Source organism: Danaus plexippus, chromosome 2, assembly GCF_018135715.1.
Source record: "Danaus plexippus chromosome 2, MEX_DaPlex, whole genome shotgun sequence".
Classification (NCBI taxonomy): domain Eukaryota; kingdom Metazoa; phylum Arthropoda; class Insecta; order Lepidoptera; family Nymphalidae; genus Danaus; species Danaus plexippus.
In genome coordinates this window covers 9837673-9860684 of record NC_083537.1, presented here as the reverse complement: position 1 = coordinate 9860684, position 23012 = coordinate 9837673, and the positions used below count along the sequence as shown (strand labels likewise).

Sequence of the window (23012 nt, the reverse complement as noted above, 5' to 3'; positions counted from 1 at the left end):
TAAAATCTAGTTACTGGAAAGCATCAATCAAAAAAAAATCATATTGTATTGATATCATCGTAGTTGTGACCAAAAATAAAATATCAAAGCCTTTATATCATGGACATAACTTCTATCGAAAAACGTCAAATTTGGGTATTTTTCTTTTCAAAGCCAAAAAATACAATATGGTTTGAGTTTTCGCAATAATGTTTATTCTTTAATATTTATTATTCACTTTAATTAGCACACTTCTAAATCGAATAATAGAAACTCAAGTAACATCTTTATGAATAATACAAAGAAAAAATTACCAACCAGATTGACATGAAATTTAATTTTTTTTGTTGCAGCCACCCGTCGCGTGATGGCGCATGGAGTGCGTGCGGCGTGTGTGGTGCGCGACGCAGGTGTCCGTGGTGCTAGTTGTACTGCTGGGTCTGGTGGGTCTGGTGGGGCGAGTGGGGGCCGGGCCGCGGTACAGCTCGCGCATCGTGCACACTCACACTGGTAAAAGATTCACCATGGTACATGACTCGTCGCTGACTGTACTAATAAACTAATATTACTTAACCTAAGGCATATAGAAAATAAATTAGTAAAAAGATTATCCGAATTGGACAAACTCGTTATTTCCATTAATTTCGGTTTTTGTAAACCGAAATTGACGTCATTCAATTGAAATATGAATGTCTGATTAGACAGTTTGTAAACCTTTTTGAATTCAACTAAATTAAAGCTATGCTATTTATAATCATGAAATATAACCAATAGACTGTTTTTAACAATTCCGAGATTCGGATGCTTCGTTCTCATGTCCGGGTGTGGGTAATCCCGGAACATTTCAATCAGTCCGGGTTACGAAGGTGCCGTCATTTCGTTTTGTATTACAAAGGGAGTTGGAACAAATTAATAATTTTGGGTTTCTCGCGTAATTGGCTGGTTCACCGACTGCGATATTATTTGAACATTTTGTTTTTATAATTCAATTATTAACGATAATTGGCCGAGTATGGTTTACCGATTATATAAGTTCTCGATTGAGTTACTGGATTCGTAATAATTAATCGATACTTTTGTTAAATCCAAATAATTTTATGACAAGTAAATTCATGTAAATTTTAATTATCAATTTTGTTATCTAAACTCATTTATTGTTCTTATAGGAACTTTGTGAAAGATAAACATACCTACTCCGTGTTTCGAATCCTTTGAATAATCAATATTAAGTTGTTTAGTATCTCACGACTTTGTTTTAAAAGTAATAAACAACGAATAACCAATTCCTCGAATTTAACAAGAACTAACTAACCCTTTAAGAGGAACCCGAAATAACTTCATATTAAAGTCAGGACAAGCTGAGAGACATCCGCTATAATATTCAGACCCTTCTATCTCTGAGGGTTGAGTTAGTTCAATATTCAAGTACAAGCATAGCCCGAACTTTAAGTCTCACCTCATTTACGACACACGCCTCAAAATGCGCTAAATAAAGTAATAATTAAATTCCAAAACTCGTAACAATTTCATTTGTTGGTTACTTGAATTTATTTTGTTTGGAAATTGGCTAACAAGTTCGGAATTGGAGCGCGAAAAAATGCGCTCTGTATTTAAATTGAATAACTTTTCAAGTTTAGAGTTTGAGAAGTATTATTTCTATGCAGTTTCCGACTTATATTTAAATTCAGCCTTTATAGTGAACGATATCATATTGAGAAAAAGTATTGTGATAGTTTTTATATTTTTTTAATGTCTGATGTATTGATTTATTTGTTGCTGTCATTTTAAATACAAAAGTTATAAAGTATTTTGAACACTTGTCTTCAGTTTGACATCTTTTTTTTACCTCACTTTTATCAGGGTTATAATATAACATTTGACTTTAAGGCAAAAATTATAATATAATTAGGCATATAAATAGAAATAAATAAAACTGTTTTCAAATGTGGCTCCATGAACTAAATTTCCTTTACACAAAATATGGACTAATTACATAGAAAAAAAAATAATAAACTTAACATAACGGCTTAACTAGAAACCAACACATAAAAATAGAAAATCTCCAAGATCTTTAAGAGTTTAATGAAGCCAAAGAAAACAGATTAATGTAACCCTAACACAAACTAGAGTGCCTTACATTTCATCCAATCTCTAGATCTCTAATCTAGACGCAATAAAGTACTACATTGAAATATCGGGGGGTGTGAAGAAACCCTGGAACAAACTAAAAAATCCTTAACATGTTAGGTTGTGAAAAAGGCTCGGTTGTGAAATATTGTGAAACAGGCTCGAAGTAAAAAATGAAATTGAAACAAATAGAAATATAATCATATTAACACGGACTACCATCTAAAAATATTAGCAATGCGGAAAAGATACCCTATATACTAGGATAAGAAGTTGAAAAAGCTATTTATTCGCAAAACAGACAAACAGAGGAAGAATCTTTGATAACAGTTTCAAAAATAAAAACGAACTTTAATACTTGATCGAACAGAAAACGGAAACTTTAGATATAACTTGATAAAGCATACAAAAACAAAATTTTATTATATTGATCAAAAGTCACCTCTGCATTCATTGTCATTTAAAAACTAACCCGCACTCGTAAAGTAATCGTCATGTGTCACAATGTCTTACATGATATGATATTAATAATAATCTGATGAAACTCTAATACTGTTGGATCTTTATTAAATAAATATACCTAAAACCACTTCCAAGAAAGGAGATTTTGAATAAAAAAAACACAAGAGTGAATGTATATAAAAAAAGTGAAAGGAGGAATAATGACAGAACGAGAAGGAGAATACTTTCCAATGAAAAAAGACGCCTAAGGGGTAAAACTACGGTTTTATAATAATGCTTTTCCACTAAACCACCCAAGAATTAGTAAAAGGGCCTTGAGCAGTCAGTGAAAGTGAAAGCGAGTAAGAACTGTTCAATAATATCACAAAAACTAAAATAATACCAACTCGTACTCAAATAACTGTCAAAAAAAGATTGTGTAGAAAAAAGACAACAGGATAATCACGTCATATAACAGTTACTGGTCCCTAAAAGCTTTTATGAAAAATCCTCGTGTGCTACTTAAAACCAAGGTCTTAATATTAAAATGAATAAAACTCGCGAAAGACTTAGATCTCATTATGTGAACAAGTAAGGTCTTAATAGTGTTTGAAATGTGTATTATATCAGCTACTGATATATGGATCTCAAACCTTGAACCAAATAAATCGTATATACGCTATCTAGAAACGTGCCAACACGGAATAGAACCTAGCGTGTTTAACATGAAACTAAAAGATAAAATGAGATTACCTTGTATAATAAAATTTAACCAAATTTAAAACTTTAAATTAAACAGTTGAGATAGAGGGGAGCACGTCACATCATGGTCTTTTAAATAATACTAAAGAGAAAAGTTATATAATTTCGTATATAGGACGACGACATTTGAAGAATAGCAGGCGCTACAGGAAAAGACAAGCTCAATATCGTATATTGTGGTAAACTGTAGGGGAGGTACAATCTTTGCGTTCTGGTGTCCACTGGTTATCAAGCACATATTTAAAACAATGAATTGTACGTATGTAAAGAATATGAAAAGAGGTGCTAGTTTTATTAATAATATTATAATATATCGCGTTAAAGTTAATATTATTTCTCACAGGTGCAATCAGAGGCATCATCGTGGAGCCAGCATCACGTCGCTTGGAGCCAGTGGAAGTGTTCCGGGGGGTTCCATATGGGGCAAGACCGCCTCGTCTGGGGCCGCCTCCTCCCCCCGATCCTTGGCCTGGTACACGACTGGCGGACACCTTCCCACCGGTCTGCCCTCAACGATATCCAGACATATCAAACAAGTATGTTACAAAACATACATACATATTCAATTTTCTTCCCATGGTAGAGTCAACATTACGGACTAACAAAAGAGTTCTTCTACGATATCCGACTGTTAATGTCATATTTTTTATATTTTCATCACCACTCAAACAATGCGGTGGTGTTCCTTTTGGGTTCAGAAAACACTTTGTTTTATATTTGTGATTTTAATTTATCTTATTTACCTTAATTTATTTTATGCCTATTTTAATATGATTTCATTTTTTTAATGCTATGCATATAACTTACATGTTAACTCTTTAATATAATAAAGCTCTCGGCTACATGATTAAAAGGTTTTCACCATTATATTATCATGGAACCGCATTTAGATGAGATTAAATTACTAATGTCGGCAAATGAGTTCATAGCTGTTATTATTTCGCTTAAAACCAGGAGTTAACCATCAAATATTAATACATTAATAACATGTTGGAGCTGAATAGCTTGCTTCAAAAGCAACTAATATTGTAATTATACATAAACTGTACAAACACATACACACATCTGTACATGCTAATACAAGTATATCAAGCTAATAAATTGCAATTTTCCAAGCTTTTCATGTAAATAAGTATTAATAATTTGAAGTAGTGCATATTATGATTACATGTGGCTTAGAATTTTATTGAATAGGAAAATGTTTGCATTAACATTTATTAACAAAAGACAATAAACAGTTCGTTGCGATACAAAACATATATTTTGTACCAGGAGTGCAGCACTCTCGAAGATGCCACTAGGAATTTACAACGAGCTGAAAGCCACTATACCACTATTAGTCAACCAGAGCGAAGACTGTCTCTATCTCAATATCTTCGTGCCCGGTAGCGGTAAGTGTTGAGTAAAAACAACATTTGGTAAAAGTTCATATTAGATGTTATGTATTATTAATAGGTAAAATAAAAACCTTCATTGAGAGTGTTGCAATGCAACCAGTAAAATTCTCTCAACATTAATCGTCACTTCTAAGTTTGACCTTTTTGGTTTGTAAAAGTCCACCAGCGAAGTAAAGATTAAAAGCCCTGTCATATTTGGAAAGATTTATATTCGTTTATGCGATAAATAAATGTTTTGTCTTTTGTACTCGTAAGGTGCGAGGGGCGTGGAAGCGCCGTACGCGGTAGTGGTGGTTGTCGGAGGCGCTCACGAGTGGGGCTCAGGGAACTCTTTGGACGGTGCCGTGCTCGCCGCCCGCGCTCATCTACTCGTCATCACCATCAACTATAGGATAGGTCTATTAGGTAGTTAATAATTCGCTCCAACAAAGAACTAGAACAACACTACAAGTTTACAAACATTTTAGTACTGGAATTTGGGTCCAATGTATGAAGATTAAGTATTTTAAAATAATATTTACTTATTTTCTCCGAGTGCTAATTAATGGTCGGATGTACTATTATATTTTTTACAACGACACTTTTGTCTCAAATTTTTTTGTTTTTAGATTTGTTACAACGGAAAACTATAACAAAGCGACCTAACAGAGAACATAAAAAATAAGAGAAATATTTATATTGCATTATATTTGGTGCGATCTGAGCTATGAGAAATATACTCTACAGCTAAGGAGAGAGAGAAAAGTATTGTTATTGTTATAAAGACACGTTGATATGTATTATGTCGTAACCCTTAATGATAGCAAAAGTTTGAGAAACATACAAAAACCTTCCGATTCGCAGATGGGTATTAGGATGGTTTCATCCGTTACATGAAACTTTTTACGTTCAGGGATATCGTCATAATATATTTTAAATCTATAGGTTATTTAACAACGGGGACGTCTGACGAGGTGTCGGCGGCGGGCGGGGCGGCTGTACTAGACATGACCGCGGCGCTCTCGTGGGTCAACCGGAACATCGCGGCGTTCGGCGGCGATCCAAAAAGACTTACTCTGCTCGGACACGGTGCCGGCGCTGCCCTTGTCAATGTGATACTTATGCTACCATCTAGTAAAGGTAAGTGATGCAAGATACGTTCATTGCAGATCTTAAGATGTCTATTAGAAACGTTTGGGGCTTGAGCGACGTTTGAGGCCAACATTTTTATTCCATATATTTCAGTTCAAAAAGCGATGAAACTTAACGAAATACGGTCTATATTTATTAAGTTATATTTATTTGATTTAGGTCAATATTTATGGGAATATATAAACAGAAATATTGCTAACTTTACTGGAAAAACACAAAAAAATCTTTTTTTATTACTCTTTAATTAAAAATTCAATGTTTTGACGACTGTTCATTCCAAAATAAAAAAAAAATAAACACATACATTTACTTCATTTCGTATTAAATCTCATTTACTTCAACTTTCGTAATGCTATTTAAAAAAGACATATAGTTATTAGAAATACTTCTTTTAATGAGACATGCGTATATACATATATATGTATCTTACAGATTATTATATAATGATGATAGTATGATAAAATGTAATATTAAACTTAGAATCCGATATTTGGCAATAATTATTTAACATTGAATATAAAACGAAACTGCGTCATAGGTCATGAATTATATAAACTTCCATTGTGAGAGATATTTACACCAAAACGTTACGTGCAACTTGAAAATCTTGATTTGACCCATTTCTTTGTAGTGAGTAAGACGGAATTGAAATGTTTCCGAGTGGACTTGTCTTATGTGATCTGTATGCGAAACGTGAATTTAATACCAACGGTGGTAAAAAATACATAGTAATATATTTTGACAGATTCAGGAAAAATGGAAATAAAACGAATGATATAAGACCTCTGTCATAGGATTTGTTCACTTATTAACATTAGTATTTAGAAGCCAACAAAATAACTTCAATATTCTTTATTCTTGATAAACTTAATAATTAATGTTCATAAACTAATATATCAATGGCGTTTATATTTTCTATCGAATATGTTATTTTAGTCTGACAATTGTTATTTACGTAAGGCCGCGAGACAACTGATCCCGGTGTCGATTTAATACAAGAATATCAATGAAAGATTCACAGAAGGCAGTCTGAATTCCTTTGAATTGAACACGCTCCCAATGAAACTTTGGTCAAAATAATATAAAGACGGACAGGCGGCCTTAAAGGTTACTGAAATAACAAGCTTTCATTATTGAATACCCTTTATTAAGTAGTTTCGTTTATTGGCGGTAATTTATTGGTTTTTGTAATTAAAAGCTACACGATTCCGATGTTGTTTAATAAATTCCTTACTTTCTTTTTAATGATAGGGGAAATAAAGTGTTTTGTGTTACTTGTGGGAGTAAAATATTTGTACAATATTTTAACGAGTAATTGATGATATCAAAGATTTTCGAGAGGATTCATTTAAATAAAAGTAATGTTTTCAGATTACTACGCGGTTTTCATTATTTTGAAATTACATACGCCCGACTTTTGGGTTTCTTTGAAGTTACCGTGATCACGACACGGATAGACGAGATGGAAATGTCTGCCAGTATGTAGATATAAGATAATAAAAAAACGCGTTGTCTATCCGAAAATCTTAATTTTATTTAAATGAAAAATTGAACCAGCAACACAGCAATTCAAATTTAAACAATTATATACAACAGATTCTACAGCGGACACACGTATGTATGTATGTTTGTTCTAACTGACACTTTCATACATTTTAGTTATTATTATAGCATTTATTAATTGTATTTTATTACGGAACAAGCTCCTAGTATTGATAATGTCTTTTCATTGACAGAAAGGGCTTTTTGTCCCATTAACAGAATGGGAGCAAGAGCGTCAATTAACAAGAATTTGTTATAATAATTGTGTTAAATATAATAATTGAATTAAAATAAAAAAATTGTTCGTTCACGATAAGTACGGCAACAGTTATTGATAATAAGTGGAAATGTAATTTATGCCAAAAATTGAGATCCTCGGAATAAATTTAAATGTTTTATCCAAAGGAAATTTTAAGGAAATTTATAACAGTGTGTTTTTTAAAATGACGGATGTTCATTGTTGTTTATTGAAAATACTGAATTGCAGATTTGTTCTTTTACTTCTAAAAACATACTCATAATAAATGACTATTATAAAAACTTTGTGTGACAAAATATGATAGAAGTTAGCCGAGTGTACGACACGTGTGTGATCTTTTAGAAAGAATCATAAAAGTGAAGAGGTATTTTATAACTGTCACTGTTATTAAAACTTTATTTTCTTTGGAAAAATTCATATTATTAGAACCTTTAACAATTAATTATAAGTTTTAGGATTTAAATCTTTCTAGATCAAAGTTGATTTTTGTGTCATTATTATACACCGTTATTGAAAATTTTTAATGAAATGGTACGGCTCTGAATGAAATAGCTAAACATTTTTAAATATTATATTTTGATTAAGTAACTTATTTAAATAATGCTGAGGTGAAGTCAATGGTAACCTGGGCGTTATTATTATTAGACATTAATTTTTGGCGTTTTCCTATAGATTACTTAGTATTTCCTTATTAATATAAAATTAAACAGTCTTCCATGGAAGTTTAATCAAGGTACTCACTATCTGTACATATAGTATACATATGTTTATAATATTAATATGCTGTTCGGCCAGGTCTGATTACTCGTGCGTTACTTTTGAGCGGCTCAGCGCTCAGCCCGTCCGCTCTAGCGCCCGACGCCGCGCTCGCCAGAGAACACACAGCTCAAGCTCTACGGTGTTCCAAAGACACTAACATGGGCGAACATTGGTAAGAACAGAACACCTTCTGTGAACTTTTAGACTGATGTCTTATTTTGTGTTATTATAATATATCTTATTTTAGGTTGGCAACATGTATCCGTTCCCGTCCTCTAGCGGTTCTGTTAGCAGTTGAAGCGCCTCACGCACGATTCCTGGCAGGTTGGGCACCTTGTCCTCCAGCACAACCAACACGAGCTCTTCACGCTAGTGAAACCTTCCTTCAGTGCTCATTAGCCGTCGTCGTCACCACTACCGAGAGTTACCAGTTCTTTAGCGAGGATGATATCAGACACGGTTTTGAGGAAGAACACAGGTGTATCTATATGTTCATTGGTAGTAATTATTGAGGTTCTCAAACGGAAAATAGGCTTTGTTATATACGAGCCAAGAAAATACATAAACTGCTAAACACGCTTTAATGTTAAATTTCTTGGCCTAATTCATGAAAAAAACGTAATCTATACTTATTCGATTTTTTTTTATTAGGAGTCGTATTCTCCGAACCTACGTCCGGAACGTGTACCGCTACCACCGAAACGAAATATTCGCGGCGATCCGCAACGAGTACACTGACTGGGAGAAGCCGATCCAACATCCCATCAACATCCGCGACGCGACACTTGAGGCACTCAGTGATGCTGCAGTTGCAGCACCAGCGTTGCGTCTTGCACAGTTGCACGCTAAGAGAGGAGCCAGAACTTATCTCGCCCACTTTACACATCAAACTAAGGACGCAGACTATCCCCAGGTAAATGAAACTTAATATATTTCGGACATACTACGCGGATTTTATTATTTTAAAACTACATAATCCCGACGTTTCGGTTACTTTGCAGCAACCGTGATCACGGGCAGACGAGATGTTACATCTCGTCATAGACATTTCGTCTACCCGTGTTATAGACATCCGCGTAGTATACCCGAAATGTATTAGTTTCATTTAAATGAATAAAACTCGCGAAAGTCTTAGATCTCATTATTCCCAGGTAACTTATTTAACCTATTTCAATATTAAATTTAATATACTTCCATGTACAGCAACATTTTTTTCGATATTATTGAACTATTGACGACAGAAAACAAATAAAATTGTAAATAAGTAAAAGCTGGAGAAGTATAATTTTTTTTCCTAACACCTAATATGTGTTGTGGAAATTTCGAAAACACTTTCAAAATAAACGTTCCCGCCATACATTCAAAAAATTAAGAGGCAACAAGGTTTGTTTAAATGTTATTTAAAAAAAATGAGTTCCGAAAGATTTGCTTTTTTATCATTGTACTAAAACGGCGCTTCATCTTTTCACAGCATCTATAAAACCCAAAGGAATTTGTAATTATCTCTCCTATATCTCATGAAACGAGATTGAATGTATCCAACCAATTACGCTAGCTAGTAAATTTGTGTTCTGGAATATGTTCAACGTAGAATCGGATTAAAAGCATAATGTTCTCTTCATAAGCTTGCGAGCTTCACTATGAAGTAATTAGGATTACTAAAGTGAATAAACGTCTCGGTTCATGAACATAGCTTCATTTTAGCTAAGTTTTTAAACAGCATGCTTGATAATGTCTAATATACACTTATGTTTATAGAAATAAAAAAATGTGCCTAATACTGTCATGATGTCTGATTCTTGTACTTATAAATAATTTACATATGTTAATGATATAAGTCATTATAAATATATATAAGTGTTATGAAACTCATCTATACGATACATCAATATCATATATCCAATTAATAAAAAAATATCTTCAACAGCGTTTAGGCAGCGTTACAAGTGAAAGTCTGCCCTACTTCTTAGGACTTCCTTTAGTGGGGGGTATGCCTTTTCACCCTCGAAACTATTCTCGAGGAGATGTGTCAGTAGCCGAAACGACTGTGATGCTGCTCGCTGCTTTTGCAAAAACTGGTGATCCAAGCCCGAAAAATACGGACAAACATGACAGTGTGAATTGGCCCGAATACGATCTAAATACACAGCAGTATTTAAGCATAGGTAACTACTGCTTTCATTTCTTTATTTACATTATTGAATTCATCTAAAATATTCTAAATCATCTCAATTATGTTTCATTTAGTTTGTTTGTTACAAAAACTGTTGTTTCAAATAATAAAAAACAAACTTAACAATAATTATCGAATTAGGTACAAAAGTTCGCACAAAAAGTCACTACCGCGGTCACAAGATGGCTCTGTGGTTGCACCTCGTCCCACAACTACACCGCCCCGGCGCCGCTCCCCGACACCATCAGTTTAGATCACTGCACCCCGACATGTTCGCAGGTGAGTCTTAATCCGTTAAAATGCCATCCATCTATACATCCATTATTCAGAACAAAGGCATTGATTCCAGCTTTGGATCCAAGAATTTTATATAAAGCAACGCACAGTGATACTAAAAATAGATAAACCGGTGCAAATATTGACGCAATAAATTCTCGAAGAGACAGCTGAGCTACACACATATTTCCTTTTAATTTTGTATACTAACAAAGAGAGAGAAAGAGAAATAAATTTCTATTAAACGATGGCTTCTCGTCTTAATCTGTCTGTTAAAGAACAAGTTGCAGCGATAACTTAAGATAACTTAATAAACGTCTTTGAGTATTAACCATCTTCTATAGTGATGTAAAATTTATTGGAGCAGAGATGTAGGTGTATGAGGTGGTTGTGATCACGTTATGGACACAACAAGTAGCTTTTGTTATTGGGGGACTATTACATTGAAATCTTGTGGAGAAATGTAGAAACTGCTGGCAAAGCGAAATACATGTGATTCTAGTATTGCTTCGTGGTGAATATGATCATTTACAATTATTTATGAACTCACCTTACATTTTATAGCTCAATTAAGTATAAATAACTACAATTTCGGATCATTTAATCAAAAATGAGCTAAATAGAGGAACTAATATAAAAATATAAAATAAAGAATGATTTTTTATGATATAAGCAGGATTTGGTCTTTCCAGTTGTTCTGGAACGCAATTTTCCAGACTTTGCAGATATGAATCGTGCTTGTGTTGCTATACAAGTCAATCTGTACTGTATATTTGAATTTAAATTCGATATTTCGAATAATAAAGTAAAATTTATTTTTAATAAAAATATAATGTTAGTTTCACCACGGAACGTTAATACAGTTCACAGACTCTTTAAAGCATATTCTGAATTTTGAAATTGAAAAATGTGATTAATTAAGATCTACAAACAGTTAATTGGATTTGATATTATCATCTTATAGCATTTCACTAAAAGCGGATAGAAAGAGTCTGTAATTAATAGAGCCTGCTGTGGAAATTCAAAATGAAAAGAGCTACGACTCCTATTCAAATAATCCTCATTCATTCAACTTACTACGTAATGCTTTCAATAAATATGCTTACTTTTATATAAATCATTTAACAAAATAATATAAAATAATAATAATGGCTGTTATCAATGTACAGAATGAATTGTAATTAGTTTTGCCGTTTCTACGGATTAGATGTTCATTTAATAAATTACAGTTTCTTGGTAGCTTTATAAAACTTTGAGTAAATACTAAGTTGCCGTCAAAACCTACTATGAAGATCTGCAATTACCAAGAAGCCTCATAACGGAAACTCATAAAACACTTTGAAGCATTTAATGCCACTAACGTAAATATTTAACAGTCAACGTAACAAAGACGACGGCGACGCTTTACAAACTTATAATATCACCTTGAAAAATTATAATTTATTGTATTATAAAAAAGAATCGAACTATTTTATTTATGTTTAAATATTATATCGCAGGCGCTGGAACTTATTTAAGCGGGGATGTATTAAGTTACTATCTCTATTATTAATACGCTGGCATCATTAGAGAATTCATTACTTTGCAACTTAAGGTTAAGCAAGCAATTTATCCGGCTCCGCGACTCTCGTACTTTGTGCCGGCTTATCCAGCTATAATGGATGTATCTAGTTTGCGAGGTGCGTTGTCTATCTGCGTCCATTAGAGCTATTTCCTTTCGCTTTGCAAGAACCGCCCTCATTAAACGCTCGGCAAACGTTTCGCTTCAAAATAGTGAAATTTGAGTTGCGCAAACAATTTAATGGGCATTAAATTGATCAACAAAATTTTATTGTTACGACCTAAAATAATGTGAAGGTCGTGCAATTTTCATAAACGACCTTTCCTTTCATAGGGACGAATAAAGTGCGAGTGTATTGTGTATAAATAAAAATGAAATCATAACATATTACTGCCTTTTATGAATGTAGCCAGCAACCTCTCACGCCTTTGTTAACAATACGTAGGATTTTCCAATCATAATAAAGCTATCTTCTGAAACATAAAATCTTATATCTCCAGCTCTAATATCGCGTCACATGCCTCATATAACATGACGTGACACGGCGGAATATGAAACGATTCGGAAGGAAATAATCGCCAAGATTAGGAAAAATATCCTCGTAACCAATACGCCTTGAGAAGAAATAAAAGAAAAGGAGGGGAATATAAATAGGTTGAATGTAATGGTGCATAACATTCCGACATTAAACACAACCCTAACCTAATGGTCAAATGTATTATAAACCCGGCCGAGCCGCCGACAAACAATACACGAAGGCGTTTTAATACTTGACGTACTTCCTCAGCAGTGTGTATATTTCATACAACTCGTAAAATAAAGCTCTATCCATAAATTAGTTGTGAAGAATTCATTAACGGAAAACCATAAATAAGGAGCGTATGGTACGGAAAATAAGGCCGTTATTAGTTCTCGGTTGGGATCGATGTATGGAGTGTTCGCAAGTAAACAAGGGTTGCGGAAATTATGGCGCAATTTATGTAACTTTCTGTTTGACTTATTTAAAAACATATATTTATAAAATATATTGTTACAGTATTGTTGTACTTATTGAAAAATGCTTAAATTGTTTAAAAAAAAATTGCAATATAATTATAATTTCAAAGGCTTGTGACATATTACATATAAGTTTGTTTAAAATTCAATCAAAACCATTAAGAATATTTTGAAAACTCTTCCTTATTTCACCAAGCAATATATCAATACAGGAACCTTGACACGTCGTATTAAATCATTACCAATGTTTCCGGAACAGGTACAAAAGTAAGCGCGCTAGTATTATAATTTAAAACGTAAAAAGTCAAAATGGAACATGGAGTTTATTTTCCTAGAGTACATAGGAACGGTCCGCAGCAATTCCGCTGTCGTTTGTTTTGTGACAGCAGACCTTTGGTCAGGTTTCTAATACCAACAAAACGTTTAGTTTTGATGTTGTTTTATTTGTAGTGGGGTTTCTCTTTTTGCCATTTGGGACATTTGAATGTTAACACAGTGTATATTACCTGTATACGAGTAAGCATGGACGGTATTTATGAACTTGGTCTCCTTAGACTTATACAATGATTTTCACTATACCGTTGCTAGTTTGTGTTAGAAAATACAGTAACAAATGTTTCCGTGCAAGTTTAATAAAACCATAACAGAATATAATAATCCGATTAAAAAGTTTGTCATAAAATGTTACAAGCTTAGCAGTGTTGACTGTGATACTATATGTATACAAATCAAATTAATTTAATTTTTTTTTATCCCAGTATTTTTTGATGTGAAAAACAGCGAAATGGCAATGTTTTTTAAAATTCTTTTATGTTAATGCAAACGTATTCTTAGTTATTGTTAACATTCCTTTTCAGCGTTGAACAATACACTCCTATTTACTCTTAGACTCCCAACAAACGAAATCTGGAGCACGAATCTTCCGGCCCAATATCAAGTCATACGATTCATATATTACGGGTCTTTTCACAGAGAATAAAACTTTTGGAGAGGAAATAAATAGGCGATGACTTCCAACAGAATATCATAGAATTATATTAGATCTTTGAAATCTGATTAGGTTGTATGATAAAGGAACAGTCTTATATATTTGGAATTGTGATTTGGATATGTGATCTTCAGAGTATGAGTTCTCCGTGAAATAGCTGTGATTTCATTATAGATGTACTTACATATATCTTGAATCCTATCGCGCTTGTTTACTTGTCTCTATGTGCAGATGTGTGTTTTTAATCCCTTTCTCAAAATAATACATCTTCCAGGATAGTATGTGATTTATATTTGAATTTGAAAGGATTGTGTTGATATAAGTCTTAGAGATACTTATTTATTAAAGTAAATATATATTGTTAGGTACATTTAAATTTTACGCTTACTTCAATTATAAGTTGGTGCATTCGGTTGTGGCAAAGTTCCTATGTTTACTGGCTGTGAAGTCATTTGTTAGTATCGCGGGCAAAGTGTGTTTTACTTAAATCATATTTGACACTGTATATGCAAAACAAAATAATTCCAAACAAAACCAATGTAACCGAGCCGTGATCGCCTGTTGGCGAAATAATGTAAGAAAGGAAGGGGATGAGTTTCAGAGGGAAATGAGAATAATGGATAAATATTCTGAATCATTCTATAAATGTTTCATAATCACAATTCCCCTGAGGTACGAAATTAAAAACCTCGCCCATAATTACCTGCTTTATAATAAAATTGAAATGATTAAACCCTTTTGGTTACTTTACTTTGAATTTCCCAACCATTCAAAGCTTTTGCTCTTTAGCGAGTGACCTCGTTTCTAAAGTTAGTAAAAAGTAGCACGAGTACTTAATTGATTGCATAACTTTATTTGCGTTGCAGTTTTCATCAACCCAACAACATCTGGCACTAAATATCATACAACATATTAAGGAATTAAGAAAGTCTTTATCCACTAAAAGAATTACTCGTACTTTATGTAGCCTATGACTCAGTCTATTGAAATTTTTTATTCGTAACCACAATAAAAATTATTTGATATTTTTGTAATATTATTTTCTATTAGTCTATTCTTTAAACATGTGAAAAATACTTATTTATATACTTGTAGTATACATACACGGTTTACTTAGTTTCGTTATCCCTAATATGGCTAGGAGGATCTCGATTATGCAAATTTCGACTAAGGAAGATTCATCGCGGCAATTTAATTCGTATGTAATATTTATATACATACAATATATGTTTCCTAGTAATGTTTAAAACTTTTGTTTAGTATAATATTTACCTGATAGTCAGTTTAAGTTCGAAACCAAAAAGATGGTTTAACGTTTGTATAAGCATGTATAAGTATTTAAAGTAAATTCATTTATTAAACATTTCTAAAAATCTTTTGTTCATAACGGTTTTCAATTATACACACAAAACCTGCTGTTTTTTTCCTAAATCTATATTTATTGTGTTCTCACTGTGAAGGTGTTCCTATAAACATCTTTATATCTTTATCTTAAGACCCGAGTATTGATGTTTATAGAAATCCCTTTCCCAAACAAGATTTTATCGCTCCGGTTCCTGAAACTCTAAGCTACATTTGCTTGGAGGACACAATGCTTTCAAATATTAATGTATGTCCTGAAATATATACGAAAAAATTATATAATTGCAGATAAACATATATTACACGTCTCTTAAAAACATAAAATATATTTTTTAATCGGTGTGTTTCTTTTGTCTATTCCTTTTTTACTTATTCATTTTATGGAAGCCACAACTCGTTTTATTTATGAGAAAATTACTATTTAGAAATAGTTTCTAAGGATTGATGTATATTAATATCACAACTCCTGTAATGTCTGTATACCCTGAAATATCTATTTCATCCCTCGTCTTTATATAATAAATACGGAATAATCGTGAACATATTTTTACATAAAAAGTAAATTGACGTATTTTCTGAAATATTTTAATTCCATAAAGGCGTTCTTAAACCACAAAACCTGCTATGAATGAATTATCTCACTGAACACTGAATATAATGTATCACTGCGAGTGAGACGGTCGCCTCGTTAATTATTTTAAAAATATGGCGACACACTGATGAATAGTTTCGGGTTGGTGTTGAAGTAAAAAATGAGTTCCAGAACAGTCGATGAAGCCGCTATTAATTACCAGACTCGAATTCCTGAATAATGAGTCCTAGAACAAAGCTGTTGACCACTAATTGCAACGTCGCCAGCCCACATTCAATTTCGCCATTTTGTTTTTTATCATTTTCAAAAAGATGTTCCGATGGCGTTGTAATGAAAGAAACTTTATTCCAATTTTTAATTCCAGTTGATTGTTCTGTTCCTGTTTCTTTTTAAAGAAAAGGCTTTGAAAGACGTTTTAATTAAAACTGTTTGAAAGTTTAAAACGTTTTTAAGCCTTTGAATTGATATTTCTAATTATATTATTCTTTAAGGTAAACTGGATATCCTTTTACCGAGATTCATTTACCATCGCATGCTTTGTTAGTGGTCGTATTATTAGTTAAATATTGTATTTTTTTACAAGAAAGATAGGTATTTTGATATACTTACCGTGAGTGTTTATTTGTTTAGGAATATAAATTATAATTTGAATTTTTCGTATAAAAATCTGACAATTGCGATCCGAAGGTACATTCAATATATTTTGATTATAACCGGAAATATTTTTAATATACTCGTAACTAAAGATGAATAATGTTTCTGGTCATTTGATTTCAGTTTTGTGGAGAGTTGATGTTCATAGTTCATAGATATATTGTGTTTGTGTTCGTTTTGTGTTCTTCGTATCATCATTATTGGCATTTTCAACTGAGAATAAACATTTTACCTCACACCAAAATAATATTGATATGATAATGGGCGAGTTATAAAGTGTGTATAGTTATAGATACTTTACAATGGCAACATTTTTTTGAATTGATATTATAGTCAGAACATTAATATTATACGACACTGCAAATACTGTAACTGAAAAAGTAATTTTTTAAAGTAGTAATTTTATAGGTTTATAGGTATATTGAAAAATATATTAATAATGTCTGGAATGTGTTCTTTTTTTGTCTTCAAAGAATATTATAAAAACAATTATTTTTTTACTATCCCACAAAGGACCAAAGAACTTTATGAGATACATAAAAATACAAAAATAACGTTCTCAACAAACCACTCACTAATAAAAAGTCACCGTCGGGGGCTGCGGACGCCTTTCCTGTTACAAATTCAATTAAAATTGCAACTCTTAAAACAATGCATAGTTCACTTCAGGGCGAACCCCAGACGGCGACTTCCTATTTATTTGTCGTGTGTTTTAATAAAAGTATATATTATTCTCGTCTTATATATGCATAGAAAGTTGAAGTTAATATTATATACTTTCTTATTAATGCAGATTTTATTTGATTAATTTGAGTGTGTCGCATGTGCCCAAAGAGTGCGAGTACTCTGTAAACAGTTTAAATTTCATGACCATCAGCTGCGACGAGACGCGTCCTCCAGTATTTGCTTTGTTGCTTTAAAGTTTAGAAATTCTCTGTTCTGTTTGTTCGCTAACTTAATGTAACAAGTACACTTGTGGTGTTTTCTCAAAAGACGGATTATTTCTTATTGTTTGCAATGTTTTTTTCTTAATGTCATTTGTTAGCAATAAGACAATGTTTTAAAAACTATGTATGAATTATTGTATCTTAATTCAATGACCGTAGAGCGTACCAATAAGACTTCATATTGTACTTGAAATGACTTGAAAACAAGTACATTCATTTTATTTTACTGACTACACGAAACCTCTGCCAAAAGCTAAGACTATACGAAGACAGAACGACGCAGTTAATTTCAACGAATGACGCCAGAAATCAGAAAATAGTGGGGAACATTTTACCTTCCAATATAAATCTCCCCGCAGCGAGTACGCTTTTTATTTATTAAAGTTCACCCAACTTTGTACACGTCGAAAAATTATTATGGTAGTACATTTTTTAGCTCCCTCAACACCTAAAATATTACTAAAAGCTTTGGAATTGTATATCAAACGGCTTTTACTTATTAGTTAACAGGTTTCCGGAAAAATTTATGAAATTCGAATGTTTCTACCTTTTTCAAATAAATCAGATATATTTCGCTTTTAGTACCAACTTCGATAACAAGTTTTTACCTAGAGCTTCACCGTCGCTTGCGACAGTTTATGAATTATTAAATGTCTCCACTGTTTGACATAACAACTATGTATGAATATAACGAATTTAAACACTCTTCATTTTGTATTTTGCCACCCAGAAGTCGAGGTGTTTTGTTAAAAATTAAAAATATTCTAGGTGAAATATTCCCTGAGTTACATACGACACCATCTTTGGAGGAGGAGAGCACTGAAGAAGAGCCTGAAGTAGAGGAGTGCGAGCCGTCACCGTCGGCACGACCAGCGCTCTCCGCTATGACTACACCACAGCCCACACCAAAGGAAGACTCCTTGACTAATTTGGACTCCCAATACTATAGGTGACTATCATAGATATATACATTTAAAAAAGAGCTTTCAATTTATACCGTTTCAAGGTTGGTGTAATCTCCTCTGCTATAATATAAATAAAAATTGAGTTTCTGATGTTTTTAAAATCACTTAAGCTTATATCAGTTTACTGATATCCATTAAAATTTAAAATATACGACATACTCGTATGGTTTGGTATTATTTAAAATTGCTATAATTTAACATTTATTTTATGAAGCCAACAGAAAGCGTATGTCGGTCTAAAACAATTTCTTAAATTACTGACAAACATGTTCGAGGAAAAGATTTCGATGAACCCATTATGGTGAACCTTAAATTTGATCTACAAATATTTTCTCCGCATTTTATAAATTTGTTCTGAACAAACATGGCATGGCAGATGAGCGTCAGTGCGTCCCAGGGCTGCTATAAACAAGATTGATCAGCGCGTTTTCAGCGAACAATTTCGTTGATGTGTTTACCTGTTTCCCTTCTTCAATTTTTGTCTCAAACAAGGTCTTAATGTGAATCCATTTCTCAGACGCCCAAGTTTTTTCCGAGTCTGGTTACTTCTGATAATGGTAATTGATGACCCGAACTCTAGCTAAATTAACCGGACTCCCGAGTAATGGTGCAATATTTCAAATAGATGCTCCGCTGTAAATAATATTTCCATTTCTAAAGAGCCTTATGTTTAACTCGGCTGTACTAAAAGCTATTGAGGCTGGCTATATATCCTCGGCTCCATTTATGCTTTGTATAAAAGTAAGGAACATCTTAGAAATATAGTTTTCCAATTGAAATTGCTGTCAGATAAGCTTCTTAGAATTATCTGTTTTCTGTCCAAAGTCTAAGTATTTTACGATTATTACGATACAAATAGTAAATTCCATTATACTAATAAAAATCTATTTTAATAGAATCGTCAAATGATCAGTAACAAAGCGACATTTATAGATAGAAAAGTAATTAAAATTGTACATTATATAAGTAAGTATTCGAGGGAATTTAATTAATCATAATAATTATATGTAATTCTAATTCAGTTACACGGTGGCGTTAGGCGTCACAGTTGGAGCGGGTTGTTTCCTCTTGGCATTGAACCTTCTCGTGTTCGCGGGGATCTATCTCCAGCGAGAGAAACGAAGAGCTAATAGAAGACCGAGAAGGGAAGGTGTGTTAACTAAACTATCATACATACAAATGTACATTTGATTAATTTTGAGATTACCCACCGTAGAACCGTGTGTTTTGTGGCATCATGTTTATATATATATGTATTTTTTTTTTCATAATAATACTCTTTTTCGTACAACTTTGTCCATGTGACCTTCTGAAATAGACTCGGGGAGAGTCAGATGGGTTTTGGTTATACCACTTTGAAATGTGACTTGTCTTCTCTTTGCATTTTATGTGACGACTGATTACACATGAAGCGGGTCAACAAGATGATAAGCAATCTATGTACGTCTCCTAGTTTTAAGCTACCACCCCAACCATTTATTCGACAACACGCCTTTTTTAAAAAAAATCTACCTGATTCTATTTGAAGCTTTTGTACAATAACTGTGATGTGATCTTTGACTGGAATAATTTCCAATGGAGGCTGCAATTGAAAATAAAGAAGCCGTGAAAACCAATTGTTATAAAGATTTTTTAAATTCAAAACAGGTAGCTGCAGTAGCCGAAGTGGTTCAGCTCCCATAGCCGAGCCAACTATCACATCACCCAGGAAGAGTACATTAAAGGTATAACTATTGTTCAACTGCATTTATTTTGAATTTGCGATAATTATTTGTACTTTCTTATAGACTTACTCTTTTTAGAGAATGTTTCTATTTAAAGGGAGATAATAAAATGCAAATATAATCGCCGTCGCTTCTAGCATCGACCATTCCTCCAGCGATTGAAGTGATTGATGCGGACAAAATGGGAGCGTACAAGCGGAGGCGATGACGTCGCAATTCAACGCTTATTGCAACTCATTATTGCGCACTGATACGCTTTCATTGCTGGAATTCGCACAATTAGACTTTGGATTATTCTGATGCTTGTCCAGTGTATCGGATTAAAGGACTGATTTAAATTTCGCAACTATTAGCTTTCACGGATATTAATGACTCTCCACATTACTATATAATTATGAATTGCAATTACAACTATCTTTCCATGTTAAATTTATTAACATATTTTCGACTTTCACAGCGTAGCAGCGAGGCAGAATTAAGCGAGAGACCGGCAAACGCGCCGCCAAAAAAACGCGTTCAAATACAAGAGATTTCTGTGTAGATGACTTCTAGTGTTAAATGGTTGACTGGCTTGGAGTTATCAGTCGCAAAGAATTCCTTATGTGACTTGGTGTACGTGTTATACTCTGACCAATATATTGTGGATGAAACTTACATAATGCATATGTATATTGTGAAGTACACTTGGGAAGCTTAAGAGGGTGAGTTAACGACTAATCTTAACATATTACCCTCAAATGGAGTTCAAATAAAGGGTACTTGTAAGTTCATAATCAATGTTTTTATCGCTAGCTTAATTTTGACGACTAATTTTAATGAGATGTCTACAGCTGTCTTCCCCTAAAAAGAATTGGTTACAATATCGTATCTAACTTTATAACAATTGAATTTTTAATTAATGTTTTGCGGCTCGAGTGCAACGTTTGTTATCTTTCAAAATCTATTCACTTTGTTGTATGTATCATAATTATACGGATAGTTATTTATGTGTTTAGTTGATGTAAGAATATTGTATACGTAGTTTATATAATAGATACTTCTATAATATGATATTCTATATTTACCTCATACTAAAAGTATTTAGATGTTTGTAAAGAAGGAACTGTTATGTTAATATGGTTAGGTATGTATAGATCGATCACTAAAAAGATAGAGAACGATTTTTCTGATAAACTTGAATTTATACGACTTTCTCGATAAGATAAATTTTCAAATTGCTAGTGAATTTCTTAAATACCATCAAAAGATTGTTAAAATGTTTTTATGACCTCTTTATATATTTGTTTTATATTTAATGTTTATTTTAAATTCCATTCATTTTACAATTTTCAAGGAAAGTATTAGAAATGTTACATTTTATTATATTTTCTATTTTTTTTTACATAAGGCGAGTATTTTCAAGGAAACACTCTGTAAATAAATTTATTAGTAAAATACTGTAAATATTAGATTGGACGTGAATATCTGTGACTAAATTCTCAAGAAGAGAAGGTTTTATTAAACCACTTTCCTGAAATCCTTTGTTTTATTAAACTTCTGCCAAACCCCAAATTTAAAACCCTTAAAACGCGTCGTCATTAACATACTCTAACATACAACGTCAATGAAAGTTACCAAAATTATTTCTGTTAATAGGAAATTAATTAAATAATAATAATAATTTAAATCACTGACTGCTATCAACGATGTCATAGAAAATTCGAGAAATATTCTACAATATTTAAAATTATATTACTATTTATAATAATATCCGCCTCGATGGAAAATGTAAAATAGATTGAACAGATAACCTCATTGAGGATCTCCGGAAAAGTAGGTCAAGTAGTCATTAACGTTAGAGCAAAAGAGTTTAATAGCTCAATAAAACTATAAGAGATGAACGGTGACGGACAGCGAACCGAGTAGTAGGTGGGAACCATTATTAAATAATTACGACAAAGCCATAACATACAGCAACTTACAAACCTCTGAGATTTTAAGTATTTTACTCTTAATCTTAATGAAACTGACGAAATATTTTGCGAATATAAATAAAAACCACAATATTGTTGATATACAAATAATTAATTGGCTCTGGTTTCACTATACGGAGGCGTACTATTAATCTTCATAATTTCAGGAACAGTCAAGAATTTTATATAGAACAATTAATTATTTTATATGACCTAAAGCGAAAATATTTGATGTGGAATTCGTTTTATGTATTCATATCGGGTTTTCTTAATTCATTTTAAACTCAAGCCATATCTTCAGAGTTGCAGAGATAATGCTCCGATCAATAGTTGTGATTTGCTTTTATATGAGACAAACGTCTCGTCTATAGTCTCCATCAGAAGACACATGACGGAGTCATTATATTAGGCTGTAACTAATTGTA

General features: G+C 32.6%; 1 protein-coding gene across 2 annotated transcripts in view; it reads left to right on the top strand.

Annotated features, from left to right (window-relative positions):
• The window catches only part of LOC116779599 (neuroligin-4, X-linked-like), a 67345-nt gene extending 45194 nt beyond the window's left edge, over positions 1-22151 (top strand). Inside the window, exons 2-15 of one of the 2 annotated variants that reach the window (XM_032673966.2) lie at positions 333-489; positions 3653-3845; positions 4582-4700; positions 4962-5111; positions 5631-5825; positions 8434-8569; positions 8645-8875; positions 9049-9310; positions 10325-10562; positions 10712-10849; positions 18715-18895; positions 19934-20061; positions 20559-20635; positions 21098-22151. In XM_032673966.2, the coding sequence (XP_032529857.1) occupies positions 354-489; positions 3653-3845; positions 4582-4700; positions 4962-5111; positions 5631-5825; positions 8434-8569; positions 8645-8875; positions 9049-9310; positions 10325-10562; positions 10712-10849; positions 18715-18895; positions 19934-20061; positions 20559-20635; positions 21098-21187 (2274 nt within the window). In that variant the 5' untranslated portion in view covers positions 333-353 and the 3' untranslated portion in view covers positions 21188-22151. Of the gene's footprint in view, positions 1-332; positions 490-3652; positions 3846-4581; positions 4701-4961; positions 5112-5630; positions 5826-8433; positions 8570-8644; positions 8876-9048; positions 9311-10324; positions 10563-10711; positions 10850-18714; positions 18896-19933; positions 20062-20558; positions 20636-21092 lie in introns of both variants that reach the window. The other variant, XM_032673967.2, reaches the window with a different exon arrangement.
• The last annotated feature ends 861 nt before the right edge of the window (positions 22152-23012 follow it).